Below are 19,311 nucleotides of genomic sequence, written 5' to 3' on the forward strand. Positions count from 1 at the left end.
CAGACCCAGTGGATTTGCTTGGAGGGGTGGGCCGGGCAGCATGGCCTTCACCCTTGCATCCAGAGGTAGCCCACCAGTGGCAGGAGGTAGGGAAGAAGTGCCACACTGAAAAGGAAGTCAGTGAATCATCCCCAACTTTATTATCCACCCGTTTGATTTCTACAATCTTTGCGCCTAGAAATCCACAACAGAAAGGCCACAGTGTGATGCACCCAACTGACCGAGAGACTGGCCTCCGCAGCCAGGCCCAGCCCAGTCCGTACACCCCAGGACCCCTGGAGCCTTCCGGGAGCCCTGCAGGAGTCCTCTTACCCTGAAGCCGCCCCCAACAGAGTCACCTCAGCCCAGGGGGCCACGAGAGGACCCACAGGTGCATTCAGGCTGAGTCCCACCCCCACCCAGAACCTTCAGACACATCCCCACAGTCCAGGGGCACCTGCTCTTCAGGGCCTCCTTCCAACAAGCGGGCATTAAGCAGAGCACCAAACGGGGCTCGGGAAGTGACCGCACGTGTGTGCCTGTCCGGGCCACCGGGATTCTGTCTGCACCTGATTCCTTCTGACAGTTCCCAAGTGCAAACGTGTAAGGTGTGTGTGTGTGTAGCCACAGCTGCTAGCAGAGGTTCTAATTAGAGAAACAAGAACATTCAGTGTAAAGTTTAATTTTAGAGATTAATTAATTTTCTGGTTTTCCCTGGCAATCAATAAAGCTACCAAGAAAAAAAACAGACCAAGACTTGGTTTCTCTCTAAATCTGTGCGTGTGTGGGAGGTGAGGCTGTCCGTGTGAGAAAACCGAGGCAGAGATGGTCGATACAGGCAAAAATAATAACAATAATAATAACAGGGCTCCCGCCCCCTTCCCTCTTCCAAGGCCAGGCTCTGCCTTGGGATGGGGCCCAAGACAGCAGGAGCCCAAGAGCCTCCCTCCTTGGAGCCGGAAGGAACCGGGCTACCTTCACATAAGGGCAGGACACCCAAGTGCCAGCTGGCCCAGAGATGGGGTCTGAGGTCACAGCTCACCACCTGCACTGCACAGGTGTCCAAGCAGAGGAAAAAATGGAGGGGGCGCTCCAACCACCAGGCCCCCCGAGGAGCACAGACTCGGGGTTCAGGTGGTTGGTTCGGTGCTGGCTGGCAGGCAGGCAGGCAGGCTGGTGGGTTGCCTCCCACTGGCCAGCCCCCTCTATTCTCTCTTCATAAACACAAAGTTCAACCTGTCACTGTTCCAGGAACCTTGGCATCTCCACAGCAGATTGGACTGGGGACCCACACATTCCCCACCCACCACTCCCCAGGAAGAAGGGGGTTTCCAAAGGGGATGTTGCATAGGTGGAGGCCGTGTCTCCTTTGGAGGATGCACACCAGGCAGGCTGGAGATGGGAAGGAGTGGAGCAGGGGAGAGGGGTTCTGATGACTGATGGCTCAGGTGAACGAGACGCCTCAGAGGTCAGCGGTGCCTGGGGTGGGGGTGGCCCAAGGGTTAGTCCCTGCAGCCAGACATTAGAACTCAGTCCCTGGGCACTAAATCTGCCGTGGGGTGGGGGTCAGAGAGGATTGTACCAACGTTAGCCAGCATGGTGGAGGAGCAGGGGTTGTACACAGACATGCACACTGAAACACAGCAGCTGGAGGTCAGCAGGGGGACACAGGGCGAGCCAGAGCCTTGGAGGTAGGGAGAAGGGGGAGCAGGACGAAGTCCATCAACTCCCCACCCCAGGTGCGGGGCATGACAGGATGCCACCTCTGAAGACCCTGGGATACACAGCAGGGGCTTCAGCACGTGAGGCAGGGGAGACTGGAGGGGCCGAGCGAGAGAGACACAATTCCTACTTCTGGCCTTGAGCGATCCTTCAGCTAGAACTTGGACCCTTGGGGACAGCCGCCGGGGACAAGCGCCCACCACTCCTCCCCACAGACATCCTCACCGCACCCTGCTGCCCTGTTTCCAGAGCTCCTCCTTCAGTCTCAGCTGTGTCCCATGCTCTGTCTTCTTACTCCCTCACCCTGGCCAGCTTGAATGAGTGTCCCCTGGGCTCTGCTCCCCCACCCCCAGAGGCAGGGCTGAGTCCCGCCCCTCCACCCCGCGCAGATGTGCAGCGTCTGCACCTAGAGCATAGTTCCTCCAAGGACCCACACTCCTGGGACCCCAGTGAGATAAACAAGGGCAGAGGGAGCGGCCGCCAGGGTAGGCCAAGCTTTAGGGCCAGCGCCAAGGGAGGCCAACATTTCCAGGGCTCTCAGATGGCGCACTGGTGCTGCCATCTGGCACCAGTTTCCCAGCCCACTGAGTTCGTAGGTGTGTGGGGAGGGTGGGTGGGAGTAGGGGAATCCAGGCCTGCTGTTAACCAAACCACGCCCCCTGCCGTTGTAGCCAAGGCAACCCCAAAAGGGAAGCCCAGGTCCCCTTCCCCACTCCCTCCCAGGGAGTGTCAGCCAGTATCAACACAGACCCCCTCCCCCTCCAGTACAGCCGCCAAGTAACAGTCAGAAGACCTAGGGTGGAAGTGGGGGAGGGGATGGAAGGGGAGATCGAGTGTGCACGTCGGAAAGGTGGCGCCCCCTTAGGGATGAGGGGCTGTTAGAGGCGGGAGCTGTCCACCTCTCTCCCCAGCCACCCGTGTTTTTATGTACAGGGGCTCCGCAGGGTTCTTGGCCCATCGGGCCTTCCCGAACCCAGCGCCCTCACCTCCTCCCTGTCCCTTGAAGTCGTTCCCTGTACGTGCAGCCTCAGTCACTTTGCACCTCCCGCGCTGCTCGCGGTGGTGGGGGTAGTGGTGCGCACACAGGCCACGAGGGGCAGGAGGGCGGAGGGCACGGACCATTCCAGCGACCACAGGTCACAGTGAGGTCTCCACGCAGGAGCCGTGGCGATGGAGCGGCCGGTGGCTGTGGCCCAGACACCCCTCCTGTCGGTGGACGATGAGGACGGGGAAATACAGGGCGTCGTGATAGGGCGGCGGAGGCCCGGCCTCCTCCTCCTCGTCGTCGTCGTCGTCTTCGTCGTCGCCCATGCTGGCCTGGCTGGACAGGCGCGTCTGCTCCGTTGGGCAGCTGGCCTCGTTGACGCTCCCGCTGCGGCTGCGCCACAGGCAGCTCCGCCGCGAGCCATAGAGGCGGCCGAGCGAGAAGCGGCTGCCCCCGCAGCCCCCGGCACCACCGCTGCCGCCCGGCACCGGGCCGGCGCGCGGGCTGGCGCAGATGCTCAGGGCGCTGCGCGAGAAGATGGACGAGCTGCTGACGGCGCGCTGGCAGTGCTCACAGCTGCGCCGGAAAGGTGCCACGCCCGCTGCGCCCGGGCCGCCCACTCCGCCATAGCGACAGGTGGGCGCGTAGCCCCCGGCCGTCGCCCCCGCGCCGCAGCGTGCCCCCAGTCCTGCCAAGTCCATGAGCACCGCCTCCGAGTAGCTGGGCACCAGCTGCTGGTTGGAGCGGATGTGCCACTCGAGCTCCGTACTGTCCACTGTGTTGACCCGTGGCAGGCGGTGCGTGAGCGGGGGCAGCAGCTCGTCGCTGGGGCTCAGGCCGTCGCCCATGCTGCTCGCTGAGCCCGGGCCCTCCAGGCCGAAAAGCTTCTCAACGTGGTAGTGCGCATAGGCCGTGCGGTACTCCGCCAGAACCCGAAGCGGCCAGGACAGAGTGAGTAGTGCGGCGGCCCAGAAGGCCGAGGAGCAGGCGTACCAGGGAGGCCGGGTCGGGTCGGGAAAGGCCACCATGAACTCGCGAAAATCTACATTCTTGAGGTGCATGCCCTCGCGCGCCTCCATGTAGTCGTCCAGACCCTCGTTCTCGGCGAAGAAGCGTGCGCGCTGGCACAGGTACGCGTTCTCAGCCTCCACGCTGGCGAAGCTGAAGCACTTGGTGAAGCGCAGCCGCGTGGCTGGCGCGCCCTCCAGCCCCACCAGCGCCTTGGACACGTCTCGGACGCCACAGCGCGCATAGTCGAACTCGGCCTCTGCCACATGGGTGTTGACGCGTTCGTGGTAGACCTGCGTTTTGCAGGGGAGGCAGCTGGAGTCGCGGGCAGCGGACGCCTGGCTCGGCTCATCTTCGCTGTCGGTGCCTGTTCTGACTTGGGCACCTGCTGGAGCCAGCTGTCTGGCTTGGAGAGCACCTGAGGCCTTTAGCCTAACCAGCAAGTTAGACTTGAAGCTGGTTCTCATTCCCTTAGCAATTAAGTTCTGCTTCCCCTGGGCTGAAGCTGCCCCCCCCCCCGCCCAAAACTGCTTCTTCTCCACCCCACCTCCACCTTGCCCCATCCGTTTGCCCCTATTGTCTGTTGTGGTATGTTGCACCCTGATCCCCACATGGACTCTCCGAAGGAGCGCCCCCCCAAGACCACACTTCTGAGTGGAGTCCCCTTCTCTGGCTTTTTGCTGTCACTGAGCCCCCTTCCTGGACATCCACCATCTAACCTTGGAGTGCCAGCTGCCCTCCTTTCCTCTCCACATGATCTCCCGGGCTCCCTTCTGCTGGGAACTTTGACCTTGGGATACAGCAACTTTGGAGCTGCAGACCCTGGGCCAGTTACTGCATGTAGATGTTCTCCCCTGGGAAAGGGGACCCAGTGGCAGTCACTGCTCTGAACAGGTGGGCCGCTGAGCATGTTCACATTGAGCAGACCACAGTACACTTTCTGGGGCCAGACTGAGTCTGAGTTCCTCTCTCCAGCACACACAAGCTGTCTGACCTTGGGTAAATCCCTCAGTCACTTCAGTCTTATCTGTAAAGTGGGTCTGATACTTACCCATCCCATAGGGTTGTGATGTAGTTTAATAACTGCAACTGGAGCCACATCTGGCTCCAACAGTGTCTGCTGTTGTGAACAAGGTTATGCCTGCCCTGCTGCCATGGCCATGGGGGTACCCACTGTGCCTCCCTCCACCCCCCCCAACACCCTCTACAGCTCCTTACCTGGGTGGTGGTGTAGGCATCTCCATTGCGGTAACGGGTGACCTGGCGGGTGCGGCGGACATAGTGGTAGCTGATGGCCTTCCACCAAATGCAAGGCGTGGCCTGCTGCATGCGGCCCACGCGTTCCCGCACGCTGCTCACGTCCACGCGATGCTGCAGCTCATGGCGGGCCTGGCAGTGCCAGCACTCCACCAAGTAGACGGCGTACAGCATGAGCAGGAAGGCCAGGGGGATGTAGACGTAGCCGTTGGAGCAGGGGCTGTCATGGTACATGAGGCTATTGCCCTGGTAGGCGCTGCTGAAGGTGAGGCGGGTCACCGTGGTGACGTGACACCAGGCCACGGCCCCTAGGCAGCCGTACATGAGCAGCGAGAGCAGGAGGCACTTCCAGTGGGACTCACGGCAGAGGGACTTGGTGAAAGAGGGCTGGATGGGACGCTGCTGCTCAGATGGGTGGGGAGAGGAGTGGGAAGGGAGACGGCAAGAAAGTGGGGAACCCGGCACAGAGATGGAGGCATGGAGGAGGAGCAGAGGCCAGGGGCCAGAGAGGACAGGTAGAATCACACACAATAGGGAATGCCAAGTGACAACACGATCATGATGGAAGCCAGGGACCAAAGATCGACATAGATGGGACCCAGTGTGAGCCATGAGGACAGAATAAGGGGCCAGAATGCCAGTCAGAGAGAGTGCAGAGAGAGAGAACACCCCACACAACAGGCAGGGGCAGAGTGGAGCCAGAAATGGAGGCCCAGGGGGCAAAGACACGGATGGAGAGGGTGGCACCCAGAGGGACGAGTGCAAAGCCAAATGATACCAGTGAGACAGGAGCAAGTGTGGTTGGAGAAGAGGGACGACAGACAGACAGGCGTCAGCGAAGGCAGGTCCTCTGACAGTCCCCTTCCGGGGGATGCAGGAGGCTGGGGAGGGACCCACTAATAAGGTGCCTCCCCACCTCCCAGCATGACACATCCCTTCTACCCTAGGTTCCAGAAGAGGTCAGCTCACCTGCCCACCCCTCACCAACAGCTTCCTAATAACTCCTCCAGCAGCCTGGGCTCTGTTTTGCGTCCCCCAGTTCTGAATGCCTGCTCCCCTGTGAGTTAGTCTGCCTGTCTCTCTCTCTGCCGTACCCCAGTAGCCTTCCCAGGGGACCCAGGGTCCCTGAAGGGAAAGCTGCCAAGGAAGAGGTATCCCAAAGGGTGGGAGCAGGTGGCTAGGGTGTGGATGGAGTGGGAACTGGAGATGGAAGTAGGGAGGAAGACTTGTGAAGTCCAGCCATTGGTCAAAAAGAAAACAGTGTTCAGTGCTCTCCCAGGGCCATCCATCAAAGTCCTTGGCATGCTCTGTCCCTCTGTTGGCCTGGTAAGTTGTTTACGAATCTGCTACCCACTTAGAATGAGTGAACTTATGGGCAGAGCCCAGACCTGCTTTGTGCACCAGGATGCCTGCTCCGGGGTGCACGCCCAGCAGCTTCCTAATCAAGAACCACTGAGTTCTCACCATGGCCCATGATTTCCCACCCTTTCTTGCTGCTGTCTGGCTTTGGGAACACCCCATGTCCCACCACACACACACACACACACACACACACACACACACACACACCTCCAATACTTTGGTTCCTAGGGCCTAACCCCAGGGAAAGCGGCAGAAGGGAACCGGGGCCCCAGGGCTGGAAGGGCAGCACAGCTGGGTAGATAAGAGATGAGGGCTCTCATGCCTTTGTGGGGGGATAGGAGCTGTCCTTGCAAGGAGTGTATGTGTGTACACTGTGTGCCGATCTGGGCATGTGCTTGTCCCAATGTGGGCACAGCTGAAAGCGGCTATGTGTGTGCCCTGTGCTGCTCTGCTAGTGCAGTGTGGATGTGTGTGCACAAGTGTGCATGGGAGATGGGGAAGGGGGGGTCCTTTCTAGTACTTTCCTCAGTTCCTCTTTTGGCAGGTTGAGAACACCAGCAGGAGGGACCACAAAGCGGGGTAAGACTGCCAGAGCCCAGGCTCAGGACCCCACGGTGAGACCAGCAGGGGTACACACCCACTCGGGATCACCCCAGGAATTCTGGCCTCTACATACCTGACCTTCGTAGGGCAGGTGGTAACCCCAACACTTGCCAGGCTCCAGCCCTGTCTCTGTCGCCCTTCCAGAGAGCATCCCCCTGGGGTCAGGCTGGAATCCGCCCCCCTCCCACTGGTTGCAACTGAGCCCCCTTTCTCACCCCGGGATCCGCGAGGCTCCGCCCCTAAGCCCCTCCCCATGCCCAGGACCCCCCAACCCCGCCCCCGGCGCGGCCCCTTCCCCGACACCGCGGACAGCTCCGGCCACCAGGTGGGGGCGGAGGCGCCGGACTGCGGCTGCGGCGGCGGCCGGCTCGGGGTGCGGGGCGCCGGCCGCGCTGCGGCGGAACCGGCGGAGGCCCCGCGCGCGCGCGGCTGGGGGATGGGGTTCGGGGGGCGATCCGGCTGCGGCCGCTCCCGGGGAAGGGGCGCGGCCAGCTCTCACCTCCTCTCGGGCGGGACCCTCGTCCGCCGCTGCCGCCATGGGTTCCTCCGGGACCCCGGGGCCGCCGCCACCGCCGCCGCCGCCGCCGGCGCTCTCTCCCGCGGCCGAGCCAGGGGGGGACATGGCGTAGAGGGGGTGCGTCGAGCTCAGGACCTCCCGGGGGGCTGCCAGGGGCCGGGGGCATCCTGCGCGGGACCCAGCGGAGGGGGCGCAGGGGGCGGGGCCCTCACTGCTCCCCACCCCCCGGCCGGGGGGGAGGGGGCCTGGGAAGGGCACCGGGGGAGGGGGTGGCGGGAGGCGGGGAGGGACGAGGGGCTGGGGGGGCCGGGGCGGGGAGGCGGGCTGGGGGCCGGGCTGGGGGGGCCGGGGCCGGGGGCGGGTGTCACCTTGAGGCCCTCGCGGCGCCGCTCCGCCTCCCGCCCGCTCCCGCCGCCGCCTTTTGTCTGAGCCGAGCCGGAGCCAGCGCTCCCCCCCGCCCCGCTTCCTCCGAGCGCAGTCGTCGAGCCCCGCCCCCGGCCCCCCAAACTCCGCCTTCCCCGAGCCTCCCTAAGAGCCACCCCGCCAAGAGAAGAGGCGACAGGGGGCTCCCCGCACGCCTGGCGCCGAGCCCCGCGCGCCCCTCCGGAGAAGCCTGTGCCGCAGCTCGCAGCCGGGCCCAGCCAGCGGCCCTCCCCATCGCTGGTGCCCGCGCCGAGTGCCTGGGGCTGAAGGGTGGGGAGAGGAAATTCTTATTGCCAGGTTGCGTGGGCAAAGGGTTAAAGCGGAATTCAGACCTCAGAGGGACTGGGGAAAGGACCGGCGGAGGGCAGGGGGAGGACAGCTGGCCGTGCTGAAACAGCCGCCTCTCCTTGAACAAACCCCTAGGGGAGCGATCAAGTGTGGACAGCGCCCAGGGCTGGCGGTAAGGAAGCCCACACTCCCTTCTGAGTCCTGACTCTGGCGTGGACAGGCTCTGCGACCTTGGGCAAATGCCTTCTCCTCTCTGAGCAACCTTCTCCAGGGAGGGAATGGACACTCTAAGGCGTGTAGGGGGAGGGGCGGGTTGGCGTGTCACAGGCGGCACAAGCTGCCCTTCCAGCTGTCCACACCACACGGCTGCTGCTCCCTGTGCCCCCGAAGAAAGGCAGGAAACTGGCACAGGTGCGGGTATTCAACCTTGCGTGCATCCATTTGGGGAAAGGGCTGAGGCACCTGCTGGGGCTGCACACCACAGAAGGGCACTCTGATGGCAGCGCTTCCAAGTGACTGGTCCAGGCCATGCAGGGTGGCACTGTGGTGGTCTCCTGCTGTGTGTCCGTGGTAACCATCTTCCCTCTTGCACCCAAGGATCGAGGCGGGGGTGGGGGCAGCTTTTGCCCATAGGAGGTTAGCTGGGATGGAGCCTGCCTGCCCAGATGATCTCAGGATCAGGTTGTCTGCTGTGTTCTTGGCCCTTGTCTAGGGCAGGAGGGCTCCACCTCCAGCCTTCTCCCACTTCTGGTCCTGCCTTTAGTTCCCAGCAGTAACCTCTCCAGGGAAGAAGATGGCCCTAACACGGGCCCTTCCTGACTACCATGTAGTGGTTCTCAACTTTCTCCTGACTCTCCACTTGTCACTACTTCAAGGGCCTTGGAGAACGGGCAGCCAAACTTGGAGCTCCCCAGAGACAAAAGACCACCCCTGCTCATCCCCCTCCCACCCTCCACCACCATTTATACACATTACCCTTCTGTGGAAGCTCCACCAAAAGGGGGTTGAAGGGAGGGAGTGGTGCAAGGAGCCAGCTGACCAGCTGGTCACCATGGAAACAGGGCTTGTTTCCCTGAAGATGAGCCTGGCTGGGGTGGGCGGGGGTAGGCAGTAGGGGCAATGACAAAGGGATCTGGGAAACATTGGTGGAGAGAGAGGGGTGGAGGGACCCAGCCTTGCAGAAGACGCCTGCTGAGGACGGGACCCAGGGACCTGGTCTCACCGCCCCTTGAGTCAAAGTCTCCAGGTCATCCTTCCAGATGACATAGCCATGGTAGCACTCCCCAATCCTGGAGTGCCAGGAGGGCTCCCTGGCAGAGGGGAGGCCATGGTGCTAGGAGACATGGATGATTCAATGCTGACCTCATGTGGTGTGAAAAGGGACTGCCACACTCCTGCTGGGACTGGCTTGGGGTAGACTTTTCCTTCAGTTCAGCTTCTGCTTGAATTAGATGGGCAGTCATTAGACCCTCCTGGGTTCTGCATACCCGCAGGGGACTCAAGTGTCTGCCTCGTATGGTTTAGATTTTGATAAGGAAGGATTTCATTGAAAAAGCTGGAAGTGGGGCCAACGTTGTGGTATAGTGAGTAAAGCCAACACCTGCCACAGCAGCATCCTACACGAGCTCCATTTGGAGACCTGGCTGCTCCACTTCCCATCCAGCTCCCTGCTTGTGGCCTGGGAAAGCAGAAGGGGATGACCCAAGGCCTTGAGGTCCTGCACCCATGTGGGAGACATGGGTAAAGCTCCTGGCTCCTGGCTTCAGATTGGCTCAGCTCCAGATGTTGTGGCCATTCGGGGAGTGAACCAGCAGATGAAAGAGCTTTCTCTCTCTTTCCCTTTCTCTGTAACTCTGTTTTTCAAATAAAAATGTATTTGAGGGTGGCCGGCACCATGGTCTAGTGGCTAAAGTCCTCACCTAGAACATGCTGGGATCCCATATGGGTGCTGATTCTAATCCTGGCTGCCCTGCTTCCCATCCAGCTCCCTGCCTGTGGCCTGGGAAAGCAGTAGAGCACGGCCCAAAGCCTTGAGTCCCTGTGTCTACGCAGGAGACCCAGAACAAGCTCCTGGCTTCAGCTTGGACCAGCTCAGCTCCAGTCCTTGCAGCCACTTAGGGAGTGAACCAGAGGAAGAGGATCCTTCCCTCTATCTCTCCTTCTCTCTAAATCTGCCTTTCCAATAAAAATTTTAAAATCTTTTTTGAAACGGAGGGGAATGTGTTTTGCGACAGAGAATTAAGCCCTTGCTTGTGCAGTACCTACATCACAGTTGTCAGTTTGAGTTCCACCTACTCCACTTCTGATCCAGTTTCCTGCTAAATGCATGCTGGGAGGCATCAATTGATGGCTCCAGTGCTTGGGCCCCTGCCACCCATGTAGGAGGTCAGGCTGAAGTTCAAGGGTTCCTGTTGTGGGCATTTGGGAAATGAGTCAGCAGATGAAAGATAGCTCATCTTTTTCCTGCTCCTCTCTGTCGCTCTACCTTGCAAGGAGATAATGACAAATTTTTAAATTGTTACTTATGTAAAGTAGACAGAGGGCCTGAGATTGCCCAACTGGCTGGTTCTTTCCCTAAATGCTGGCAGCAGCCAGTGCTGAGTCCAGCCAAAGCCAGAAGCCAGGAGTTCAGTCCAGGTCTCCCATGTGGCTGACATGCCCTTTGCTGCTGCTCCCAGGGTGCAGGCCAGCAAGAAGCTAAAGCTGGGAATGCAACTGGGATATGAACCCTGGCACGCTAACATCGGATGTGGGCAACTGGCATGTTACCCAAAACCAAGTGCTGCAGCTTCTGTGTCTGAGGGAGAAACAAGTCAGGCAAGGAGGCTGGGGACACAGAGTCACTGTGACACAGCCCCGCCCCCCCCCCCCCCCCCCCACACACACACAGGAAAGCACGAGCTCTGATTTGCTGGGACTTTTCCCCAACACTCCTCCATCCTCCAGGGCATGCCAAACAGCAGGTCACTGTTCCCATGTGCCACACCACTTCCTTTTCCCACGTCTTGCTCAGAAGGTGGTTTCCCTGCCTCTCACCCCACGGCGGGCTCCTATGTGTGACACCTGTTCTCACCGTGTCACTGCTGGAATTCTCAGGGCATTTTGTGATGTTCGGGACCCGGGGTTGCTCTGCACGGGTGGGGATGGGTGCTGCAGTCCTGGGCTCTGCTTCCAGGTGGGTAGCAGAGGTTCCCCCGTGTTTGGGGGCCGGTCTTAGTGGACAGCTGCCTGGACAGGCTGCTTAGTTGCTACCCACACTCAACCCAGCGTTCTCTCCCAAGGCATGAGAGGCAGACGGTGGAGGCTTCCTGGGCCAGGAATCCTGAGGTACTTCTGGGCAGAGGTGGGCGGGGCACTGGGACTAGGAAAAAGGAACAAAGCAGCCCGTCACGGTTGGGGCCCTGGTTGGGGGCTCCCCTGTGGGTGGCGTCCCGGCCAGGGAAAAGCAAACACACAGAAGGAGCCAGAGCGTTTTAGAGGGGTTGGGGATAGGGCGTGGGTGGAGACCTCCATATCGGGCAACCCAGCATGTCCGGGGGCTCCCCACTTCGGCCCCATCACCAGGAACTAAAGCTCCCTAACCACAGCAGGGCCCGAGGGAGCGGTAAGCAGATATTGTAACCACGGGAACCCCGTGACCCGCTCTGTGCTCCTGCGAAAGCTCACTTTCCAAAAAACACAGCATCCTGCCCAGGACACGTGACCACCTGGGGACCGGATGCAGGGACCCCAGGGAAAAGCCGCCCCCGTTCAGATCATGGGTGTCCCCCTCCCTGTCGCGTCCCCTACTCCGGGCGCACCGCTAAGAAGAAGTGAGAAAGCAAGGGAAGCGGAGAGAAATGGGCGCGCACTCTCAGAAGCGATGCTGCCTCGCCTCATCCCACCAGCCATGTGCCCTCCTCCAAGACGCCCAAGGGTGGAGACCGGCAGGGGCTGGAACCACAGAAGCGAAGGACAGAATGAGTGGATGTGATGGACGGACGGGCAGAGGGACGCAGGGCTGGAGTAGCCCACAAAGGACTGGGCAGGGAAGAGGAAACCACAGCCAGCTCCGAGCCTCCGCGCACGCCCGGCTCCGGGGGATTCCGGAGGGGCGGGGCGCGGGCCCGGAAGCTCCCGGCGGGGGCGGGCCAGGGGGTGGGGCGCGAGGGGAGACCCACGGAGCGGTCGTGCAGTCGGGGGGTTGGCGCTGAGCTGGACCCCGCCGGCGCTACCCGAGCCTCCGAGCCGAGCCGCCCCGGCGCCCCGCAGCTCGGCCCAGGCGCGCGCTCCACCCGGCCAAGCAGCGCGCGCGGGAGCCGGCGGCCACCAGCTCCCCGCTCGAAGCGGGCCCCGACCGCGGGATGTCGGAGACGCGCAAGGGGGAGGCGGACGAGGCGGACGAGGGCCAGTGTGACTCGGGCATCGAGTCTCTGCGCTCGCTGCGCTCCCTGCCCGAGCCCACGCCCACTTCGGCCACTGCGCCCTCGGACGGCGGCGGTCCCCAAGGCTGGACCCTTCTAACGGGGAGCACCAAGGAGCCTCCGGAGAAGGAAGACGCGGATGGGGAGCGGGCCGACTCTAACTACGACTCCTCCTCGCTCACTGAGCCCCTGTCGTTCTTGGGGGGCCCAGAGGCTGAAGGCGAGGACGAGGCTGAGGCCCCGGGCTCGCCGCTCTCCCGTGCGGGGCCACTGAGCCCACAACAGCTAGAAGCCCTCACGTACATCTCAGAAGATGGAGACACGTGAGTGTGGGGGCTTGGCCGACAACGGCTTGTTTGGTCAGGGCCTCCAAACACGCGAGCTGGGAGGAGAAGCTTGCACACACTCTCTCTCTCTCTGCTCCTGACTGCCCACTTTTGAGCTGTAGCCAGGCTGGGACCAGGAGACCTAGCATCAGCTGTATGCCCTCCTTAGTTAGGGGGTGAGGGTGGCAGTGGGGGCCTGCATCTAGAACCCCTGGAATGCTACCCAGCATCTTGGAAATCACCGCGAACCCACCGTTAGAAAATTCCCCTGACTAGTCCAGTTTTGTTTTCTGGCTGGGGGAGGGGGCCTACTTGTTTGCTCAATCTCTGGGAGTCCCAGCTGCTCACCTTATCTCAGGGAACTAGAGGGATCAAGTCAGGTGGTGCCCTCAGGGCCCAGAAAGGAGGTGCGGGCTTGGGGCTGGCCCTAAGGAGGAGGAGGGGACAAGCCAGCTGGGGACACCAACTCCAGCAGACAGCCACAGCTGGATGCCTCAGCCTACTTCCTCCGCAGATAAAGGGGAAGTGAGGGTTGGAGTCCGGCTCCCTGAGCACCCCCCCAAACCCCCCTCACTGTCCTGCCCTTCCCCAGGCCCAAGTGGAAGTTGGTGGGGACAAGGCCAGGAGGCAGTTGCCAAGGGGCATTTGTTGGGTGGGATGCACAGGTGCCAGTTGAGGCTGTTGGTCCCCAGGACCAAGAAGGCAGTGGCAGCAAGAGGGGATGTCAGCGAGTGTGAACTCGCGAACTGGGGACTGGGGCATAAGTCCCAGATCCAAGATGTCAGAAAGAACCAGGGAGGGAAGGCGGGGCTTTCCTAGGCTGGCCGCTTTGGGGGATGCATTGACCAAAGTCACCTCAGACCACCGGCCTCCTGGAAGCCTGAACTTGGATCAGCAACCCCCCAGGCCTGGAGGTGCCATGGCAAACACCTGTCACTAACCTTTGGTGTGGGAACCAGGGCCTCTGCAGATGGCGTGTCCAGCTGGGGGAGGAGCGTCAGGAGTCCCCAGAGGGTCTCCAGAGAAGAGATGTTGGAGGGTGGGGGCGGGGGGCTCTGTGCTGCCTTGGAGGTGTCTGGGCTGTGGGAGGTGTGGAAGTGGGAAAAGGAAGTGGGAGGAGGAGAGACGGAGGGAAAGAGGGAGGTGGCTGCAGGAATGTGACCCAGAGAGCAGGCCTGGCCGAGGGGATTTCCAAAGCCGTTGGTCCTTTCCGCGGCACTCTCTCCTGGGCCTTGCCTTGGCTCCCGGAGTTTGGCCTCTCTTACCACAACAGCCCCCTCCCCAGGCCCCCCGACAGGCCCCTCAGTCACCTACTCCCCGGAGGCAGCTGTCAGGGGCTTGGACCCTCCAGCTCTGCTTTCATTTTCCCCACCTGGTGCAGGGGAAACCCCAGGAGAATGGAACTTCCCCTCCAGCTGCCCCCTCTTTGTCCTGAGGTCAAAGGTCTTGCCCCCACCCATCAAACCCCCACGGCTGGCACTGCCCACATCTCTCTGCAGGTAGTGCTTGCAGGAAGGGGAGGAGGGGTCTCTGGTCACTCCTTTCCCCCTCCCTAACTCCCTTGGGCTGGGCAGCAGGGTGGCACACTGACCACGCCCCCATCCGGGCTGGGCCTGTGGAATGCCGCTGAAAGGCTCTAAGTGGGAGCCCGCAGCAGCCTCCATGCAGGGAGGGGTGGTGGGGTACTCAGCAGTGGAAACCCCCTCTCCCCGAGGCCCACAGCTTTCATTTTGCCTCTACGCAGCAGCTGGCCTGGCAGGGCCTAGGGGGCAGAGAAGAGTGGGGCATGGGCAGGCTGGACAGGAAAGCTCCTATGCTGTCAGCACCCTGCCCACTTGTCCACACGTCCAGTCTTCCCGAAGGCCAGCAATGGGAACTTGGAGCTCCCACACCCACAGGATTTTGGCTTTCCATACCAACCCCTCACTTCCTGGCTCTAACTCTCACTTCCTGTACCTACGCCAGGGAGAGCTAGTTGGAGGTTGATGTGTGCCTGCCTGCCTGCTAAGGCCCAGACCCCAGCTCACCCTGTCCAGCCTGGGCCTAGACCCCAGCCCAAGCCCTGCTTCCTTAGCCCTCATCCCCTCCCTGCAGGCTGGTGCACCTGGCGGTGATTCACGAAGCCCCCGCAGTGCTGCTGTGTTGCCTGGCTCTGCTGCCCCAGGAGGTCTTGGACATTCAGAACAACCTTTACCAGGTGGGTAGGGATGAGAGGCTGTGCTTAGGTGCCCATGTATGTCCAGAAATGGAGTGGGAGCTGAGGAGGGAGATAAATAACGCCTTTAGCCCACGCCCCGAGGTACTTGTGGCAGTGCCCAGTCACACAGCCATTGTGATTGGGATATCACTTGCTGGCTGCTGTGGGGTCCCATGTCACAGTGGAGCAGCCTGGAGGTGCTGCCTAGCCACAGCAGGTGGCATCTAGGTGGAATCTTCCAGGAGGGACTAGTCATGCAGACACTGCCTGGTGCCTCCATCTCTCCATCTACAGACTAAGCCCTGCCTCTTGTCCCTGGGTAGTCCCCTGCAGTGGGGTACAGCTTGCGTCCATTCCCATGTGTCCTTGCTAAGAGGACCTATAAGAAGAGCAGAAAACCACTTGACACATCCCTGCTTCCAAAACTGGGGTCCCAGGGGTTTGGTGCTGGGGGAGGTGGTGGCGGGAAGGGCTTAGAGGTACCAGGGCTGTGGAGTTGATAAACTGCTGTCTAAGCAGATGCCCATCTTGCATGTACCCAGAGGTGGGAGCCTGCCAGCCCTGGTGACCCCCACCCAATTGTGCCTACAGACAGCGCTCCATCTGGCTGTACATCTAGACCAGCCTGGTGCAGTGCAGGCGCTGGTGCTGAAAGGGGCCAATAGGACGTTACAGGACCGGCACGGCGACACGGCCCTACATGTGGCCTGCCAGCGCCAGCATCTGGCCTGTGCCCGCTGCCTGCTGGAGGGGCAGCCAGAACCAGGCAGAGGACCACCTCACTCCATGGATCTCCAGCTGCAGAACTGGCAAGGTGTGGGCAGCCCCAGAGGCTGGCGGGGGGTGGGGGCAGGTGGGAGGCGGGGCTCCCTAGGGCTGTCCCATCCCTATCTACCTGGCAACTGTATGCAAGGAAGCACTCAGTACATATTTGATGAGTGAAAGAATCAATGAATGGGTGATTCAGAATTCATTTTGCACCTGTTGTGTACCCAGCTTGCAAAGGACATCTTAGGCCTTCAACTTTCAGCTTCCTAGAGGTTAAGTGAACTTAGTTTATCCTAGGAAGCCTTCGAGGTGCCAGGCACTGTGTTAGGAGTAGGCTTACACCTGTGAGCACTTCAGAGCCAGCTGGGGCATGCAGAAAATACACCAGAATGCTACAGGTATGGTCTCAAGGCAGCATACACCAGGCAGAAGGGGGGACATGCTTTATAAACAGCATAGTGGCAGGGCACTGTGGAACCACATTTGGCAGAGACTTGGAGGGGGACAAAGGACAGCTACAGAACCATAATATATATTGCCAAGCAGTGTGGGAGTCCAGCGTGGCACATTAGGAGCAAAAGAAAAAAAGACCAGGGAAGCCCACATTAGAGAGTTGGCAGTGGTGTCTGGGGAAGGGCTGGAGGGCAGGGTGGGGACAGGTATAGTGGTTTGGGAACTGCCTTGAGAACAGGTGCAGTGTGTGAATGTGTGAGTGTGTGTGTGTGTGTGTGTGTGTGTGCGCGTAGAGGGGGTGTGTGCACTGGGGGCGTCGCTCAGCAGCCTAACTCCTGAAGCATGAAGGTTTCAATAACATGACCGAAAACGTGGAAACTTTGAGTTCCCCCCGCCCCATACACACACCTCAGACTTTTGAGGGAGTTTTTGGTGTGCATCTTAACGGTCCTGTGATGAGAGAGGCACTGAGTGGGCAGTGGGTCCCCTGGGGCTTGGTGGGGGAGGGAATGTGGCTTCAAATCAGCAGCCCGGCTCTGCTCTGCCGCACTTCCCCAGGGCTGGCCTGTCTCCACGTCGCCACCTTGCAGAGGAACCAACCGCTCATGGAGCTGCTACTGCAGAACGGAGCCGACGTGGACGCACAGGTGAGGCGCAGCCAGGGCACCCCCACCTCTTCCCCATGCTCATCCAGGGCCCGGCTCCTGCACACTGCCTTCCTCCTCAAGACGCCCCTGCCTGGGCTAAAGTTCTGCCTCCTCCCCTCCAGGAGGGCACCAGTGGGAAGACGGCGCTACACTTGGCCGTGGAGACCCAAGAGCGGGGCCTGGTGCAGTTCCTGCTGCAGGCTGGGGCCCGCGTGGATGCCCGCATGCTCAACGGCTGCACGCCCCTGCACCTGGCTGCCGGCCGGGGCCTCAGCAGCATCTCGTCCACCCTGTGCGAGGCGGGCGCTGACTCTCTGCTAAGGAACGTGGAGGACGAGACACCCCAGGACCTGGCAGAGGATGTAAGAGGCACAGGCTCAGCTCTCCTCTCCCTGGGGCAGAGGACTGCCATCGCACAGCAGGGGATAGTGCACCAGGGCAGTGAAAAAGGGCCAGGACTCCACCCCTTGCCTGTGGTGCCCACTTGGATCAGCCTCTGGCCTTAGCATCCCCTGAGACCAAAGGGAGCCAGCTTGGAGCCCTGTGGGGGGCAGTGAGTGAAGTGGTCCCCACCCAAACCTGTGTAAGATAAGAGAGCTGGGTGGGGAACCCCCGGAGCATTGCACAGGGCCTCTTCATGGAGCTTCTGGCAGATGTTGGTAGCATAGGAGGGGATGCCACCCTTCAGAAGGCCGTACAGGACACAGAGATGAAGAAACTAGGCAAGGTGGCCACAACGCTGGCTCCACATTTAGCTACCTTCCAGTTGCGTTTGCCAAGAAGCTTGTGGGCAACCCTTGAGAGCTCTGTTCCCAGGGCTTAGGCTTTCCTTTTTAAAGAGACCAACCCAAATTTCCTGTGTAACCTCCTACAGAAAGATATTCAGGGGTTTTTTGAGTAGTCTTCCCCACCCCACCCCCCAAAAGCAACCAACAGAAAGGTCAGTGGGCTGGGTGACCTCTGCTGTCCCTTGTAGCTGGGACCATGCTGGCATTCTCTTTTACAAAAGCCAGCAGCTACCCTAAGGCTCCTGGGATCCTCGCCCTGCGCAGCGGGGGCAGGAGGGGGCAGGAGGGCTGGCCATGACGTGGGAAGTTCTGTGAAGAGGAGTGCCTTGTCCTTTAGCTGCCATCTGGTGGGAGGGAGCAGCCCCACAGGCTCCCCTGGGCTGCCTCAGGTTGACCTCTGATCTCTCTCGCTTCTCTGCATTTTCTTGCCCAGCCCCTGACTCTTCTGCCCTTCGATGACCTGAAGATCTCGGGAAAGCCGCTGCTGTGTGCCGACTGAAGCCAGGGCTGGGTCTGAGGCACTCTGGCCCCTGCACCCCCAGGACAGGGCTCCCCATCTTCCCCCTCTGGAAACCTGGGACCGTCACACTGCTACAGCTTGAGTTCAGCTCTGATGTGCCGTTCCGGGGTGGGGGGGCGTCCTAGGACTGCTGAGACCAGAGATGAGGATCCAGCGCAGGGGTCCAGAGCCAGAGAGGAAGGAGTGCAAGAAAAGAGAGAGCCAGGGGAGGCAAGCACTTCTAAGGTGGACGGAGATTTCCAGAAAAGCCCCACCCTTCCCAGAGCCCATAGGGTCCCAGGTGAAGTTGGTGGCCAGCCTCGCTGCAGGCTCTGGGGGCTCTTGTGGGTCAGCAGGTGGGAGGATGTGGAGTGTCTGCCAAGAAGAGACTGAGTACAAGCAGCAGCAAGCAGGCCCCGAGGGCGCCAGTGCCTGCTTGAGCACTTGCCACGAAGACCCTGCTCTGAGCAGCTGGGGAAGAGAAGCTTCAGTAACATGACACTAAAATACAGACTGTTTTCTTCGCAAAACATTGGCCCCTCCAGAATGGTTATGTGCATGCGCATGGCTGCACACCTGTGTTGTGCGTTGGGGACTTTCAGGACCAGGAGCTGAGCGAGGCCTTGCTGGGTCAGGTCGGCGGCCTCACAGCCCTCCCATTTTACTCTGCCCCAGACACGACGTGATTCTCCTGCCCATGGAAGAGCTGAGGGCAATGGCAGGAGGAAGAGAAAGGAGAGAGATCCAGGCCCGGCGGTGGAGTCAGACTTTGCACGTTCTTTTCTGCTGTGCCATGTGCATGTGGGAAGAGGGGAAATAAAGTAACATCGGCTCTGGTCACGTGGAGCTTACGGTCCCATGGCACGGGGCAAGGGGCCATGGGAAGGAGTGGGAGAAGAGTGGGGTGGGTGGAGGTGCACACTGAGTATCCTCTGTCACTGTGACTCGGCCAGAGCGTGGGGGAAACCTGTGATGTATTAGAGGAAGCGAGAATAAGCTGGAGAGCATGCACAAGGGTGCAGGGAGTGAGTGGGCGAGGACTACAGGGCCAGGCATGGCCGGGCCTCGGAGGTCACCGGGAGTGGG

The 19,311-nt window shown here is 60.9% G+C and overlaps 2 protein-coding genes across 3 annotated transcripts; one reads left to right on the forward strand and one right to left on the reverse strand.

The window, feature by feature from the left end:
• Positions 1-2,303: 2,303 nt before the first annotated feature.
• Positions 2,304-7,860, reverse strand: TMEM151B (transmembrane protein 151B). 2 transcript variants are annotated; one of them, XM_058662390.1, is made up of 3 exons: positions 7,416-7,860; positions 4,913-5,353; positions 2,304-3,987 (listed from the first exon to the last, which is right to left on the reverse strand). In XM_058662390.1, exons 1-3 carry the CDS (start codon positions 7,536-7,538, stop codon positions 2,839-2,841), a joined length of 1,713 nt encoding a protein of 570 aa, XP_058518373.1. In that variant the 5' UTR covers positions 7,539-7,860; the 3' UTR covers positions 2,304-2,838. The 2 variants fall into 2 exon arrangements, with proteins under 2 accessions (XP_058518373.1, XP_004590581.3); XM_004590524.3 differs by lacking the exon at positions 7,416-7,860 and having other exon boundaries at positions 4,913-6,061.
• A 4,555-nt stretch (positions 7,861-12,415) lies between these two features.
• On the forward strand, positions 12,416-19,065 carry NFKBIE (NFKB inhibitor epsilon). The gene is made up of 6 exons (XM_004590522.2): positions 12,416-12,870; positions 14,968-15,070; positions 15,662-15,884; positions 16,850-16,938; positions 17,061-17,300; positions 18,160-19,065. Exons 1-6 carry the CDS (start codon positions 12,488-12,490, stop codon positions 18,223-18,225), a joined length of 1,104 nt encoding a protein of 367 aa, XP_004590579.2. The 5' UTR covers positions 12,416-12,487; the 3' UTR covers positions 18,226-19,065.
• Positions 19,066-19,311: the final 246 nt, after the last annotated feature.

Source organism: Ochotona princeps, chromosome 1 (genome assembly GCF_030435755.1).
Source record: "Ochotona princeps isolate mOchPri1 chromosome 1, mOchPri1.hap1, whole genome shotgun sequence".
Taxonomy (NCBI): domain Eukaryota; kingdom Metazoa; phylum Chordata; class Mammalia; order Lagomorpha; family Ochotonidae; genus Ochotona; species Ochotona princeps.

Coding starts and splice junctions, on each gene's coding strand:
- NFKBIE (XM_004590522.2), top strand. CDS start 12,488: ATGTCGGAGACGCGCAAGGGGGAGGCGGACGAGGCGGACGAGGGCCAG. Junction 16,939..17,060: donor GAGCCGACGTGGACGCACAG/GTGAGGCGCAGC, acceptor CCTCCCCTCCAG/GAGGGCACCAGTGGGAAGAC. Junction 17,301..18,159: donor CCCAGGACCTGGCAGAGGAT/GTAAGAGGCACA, acceptor TTTCTTGCCCAG/CCCCTGACTCTTCTGCCCTT.
- TMEM151B (XM_004590524.3), bottom strand. CDS start 5,884: ATGTGTCATGCTGGGAGGTGGGGAGGCACCTTATTAGTGGGTCCCTCC. Junction 3,988..4,912: donor ATGCCTACACCACCACCCAG/GTAAGGAGCTGT, acceptor TGCAAAACGCAG/GTCTACCACGAACGCGTCAA.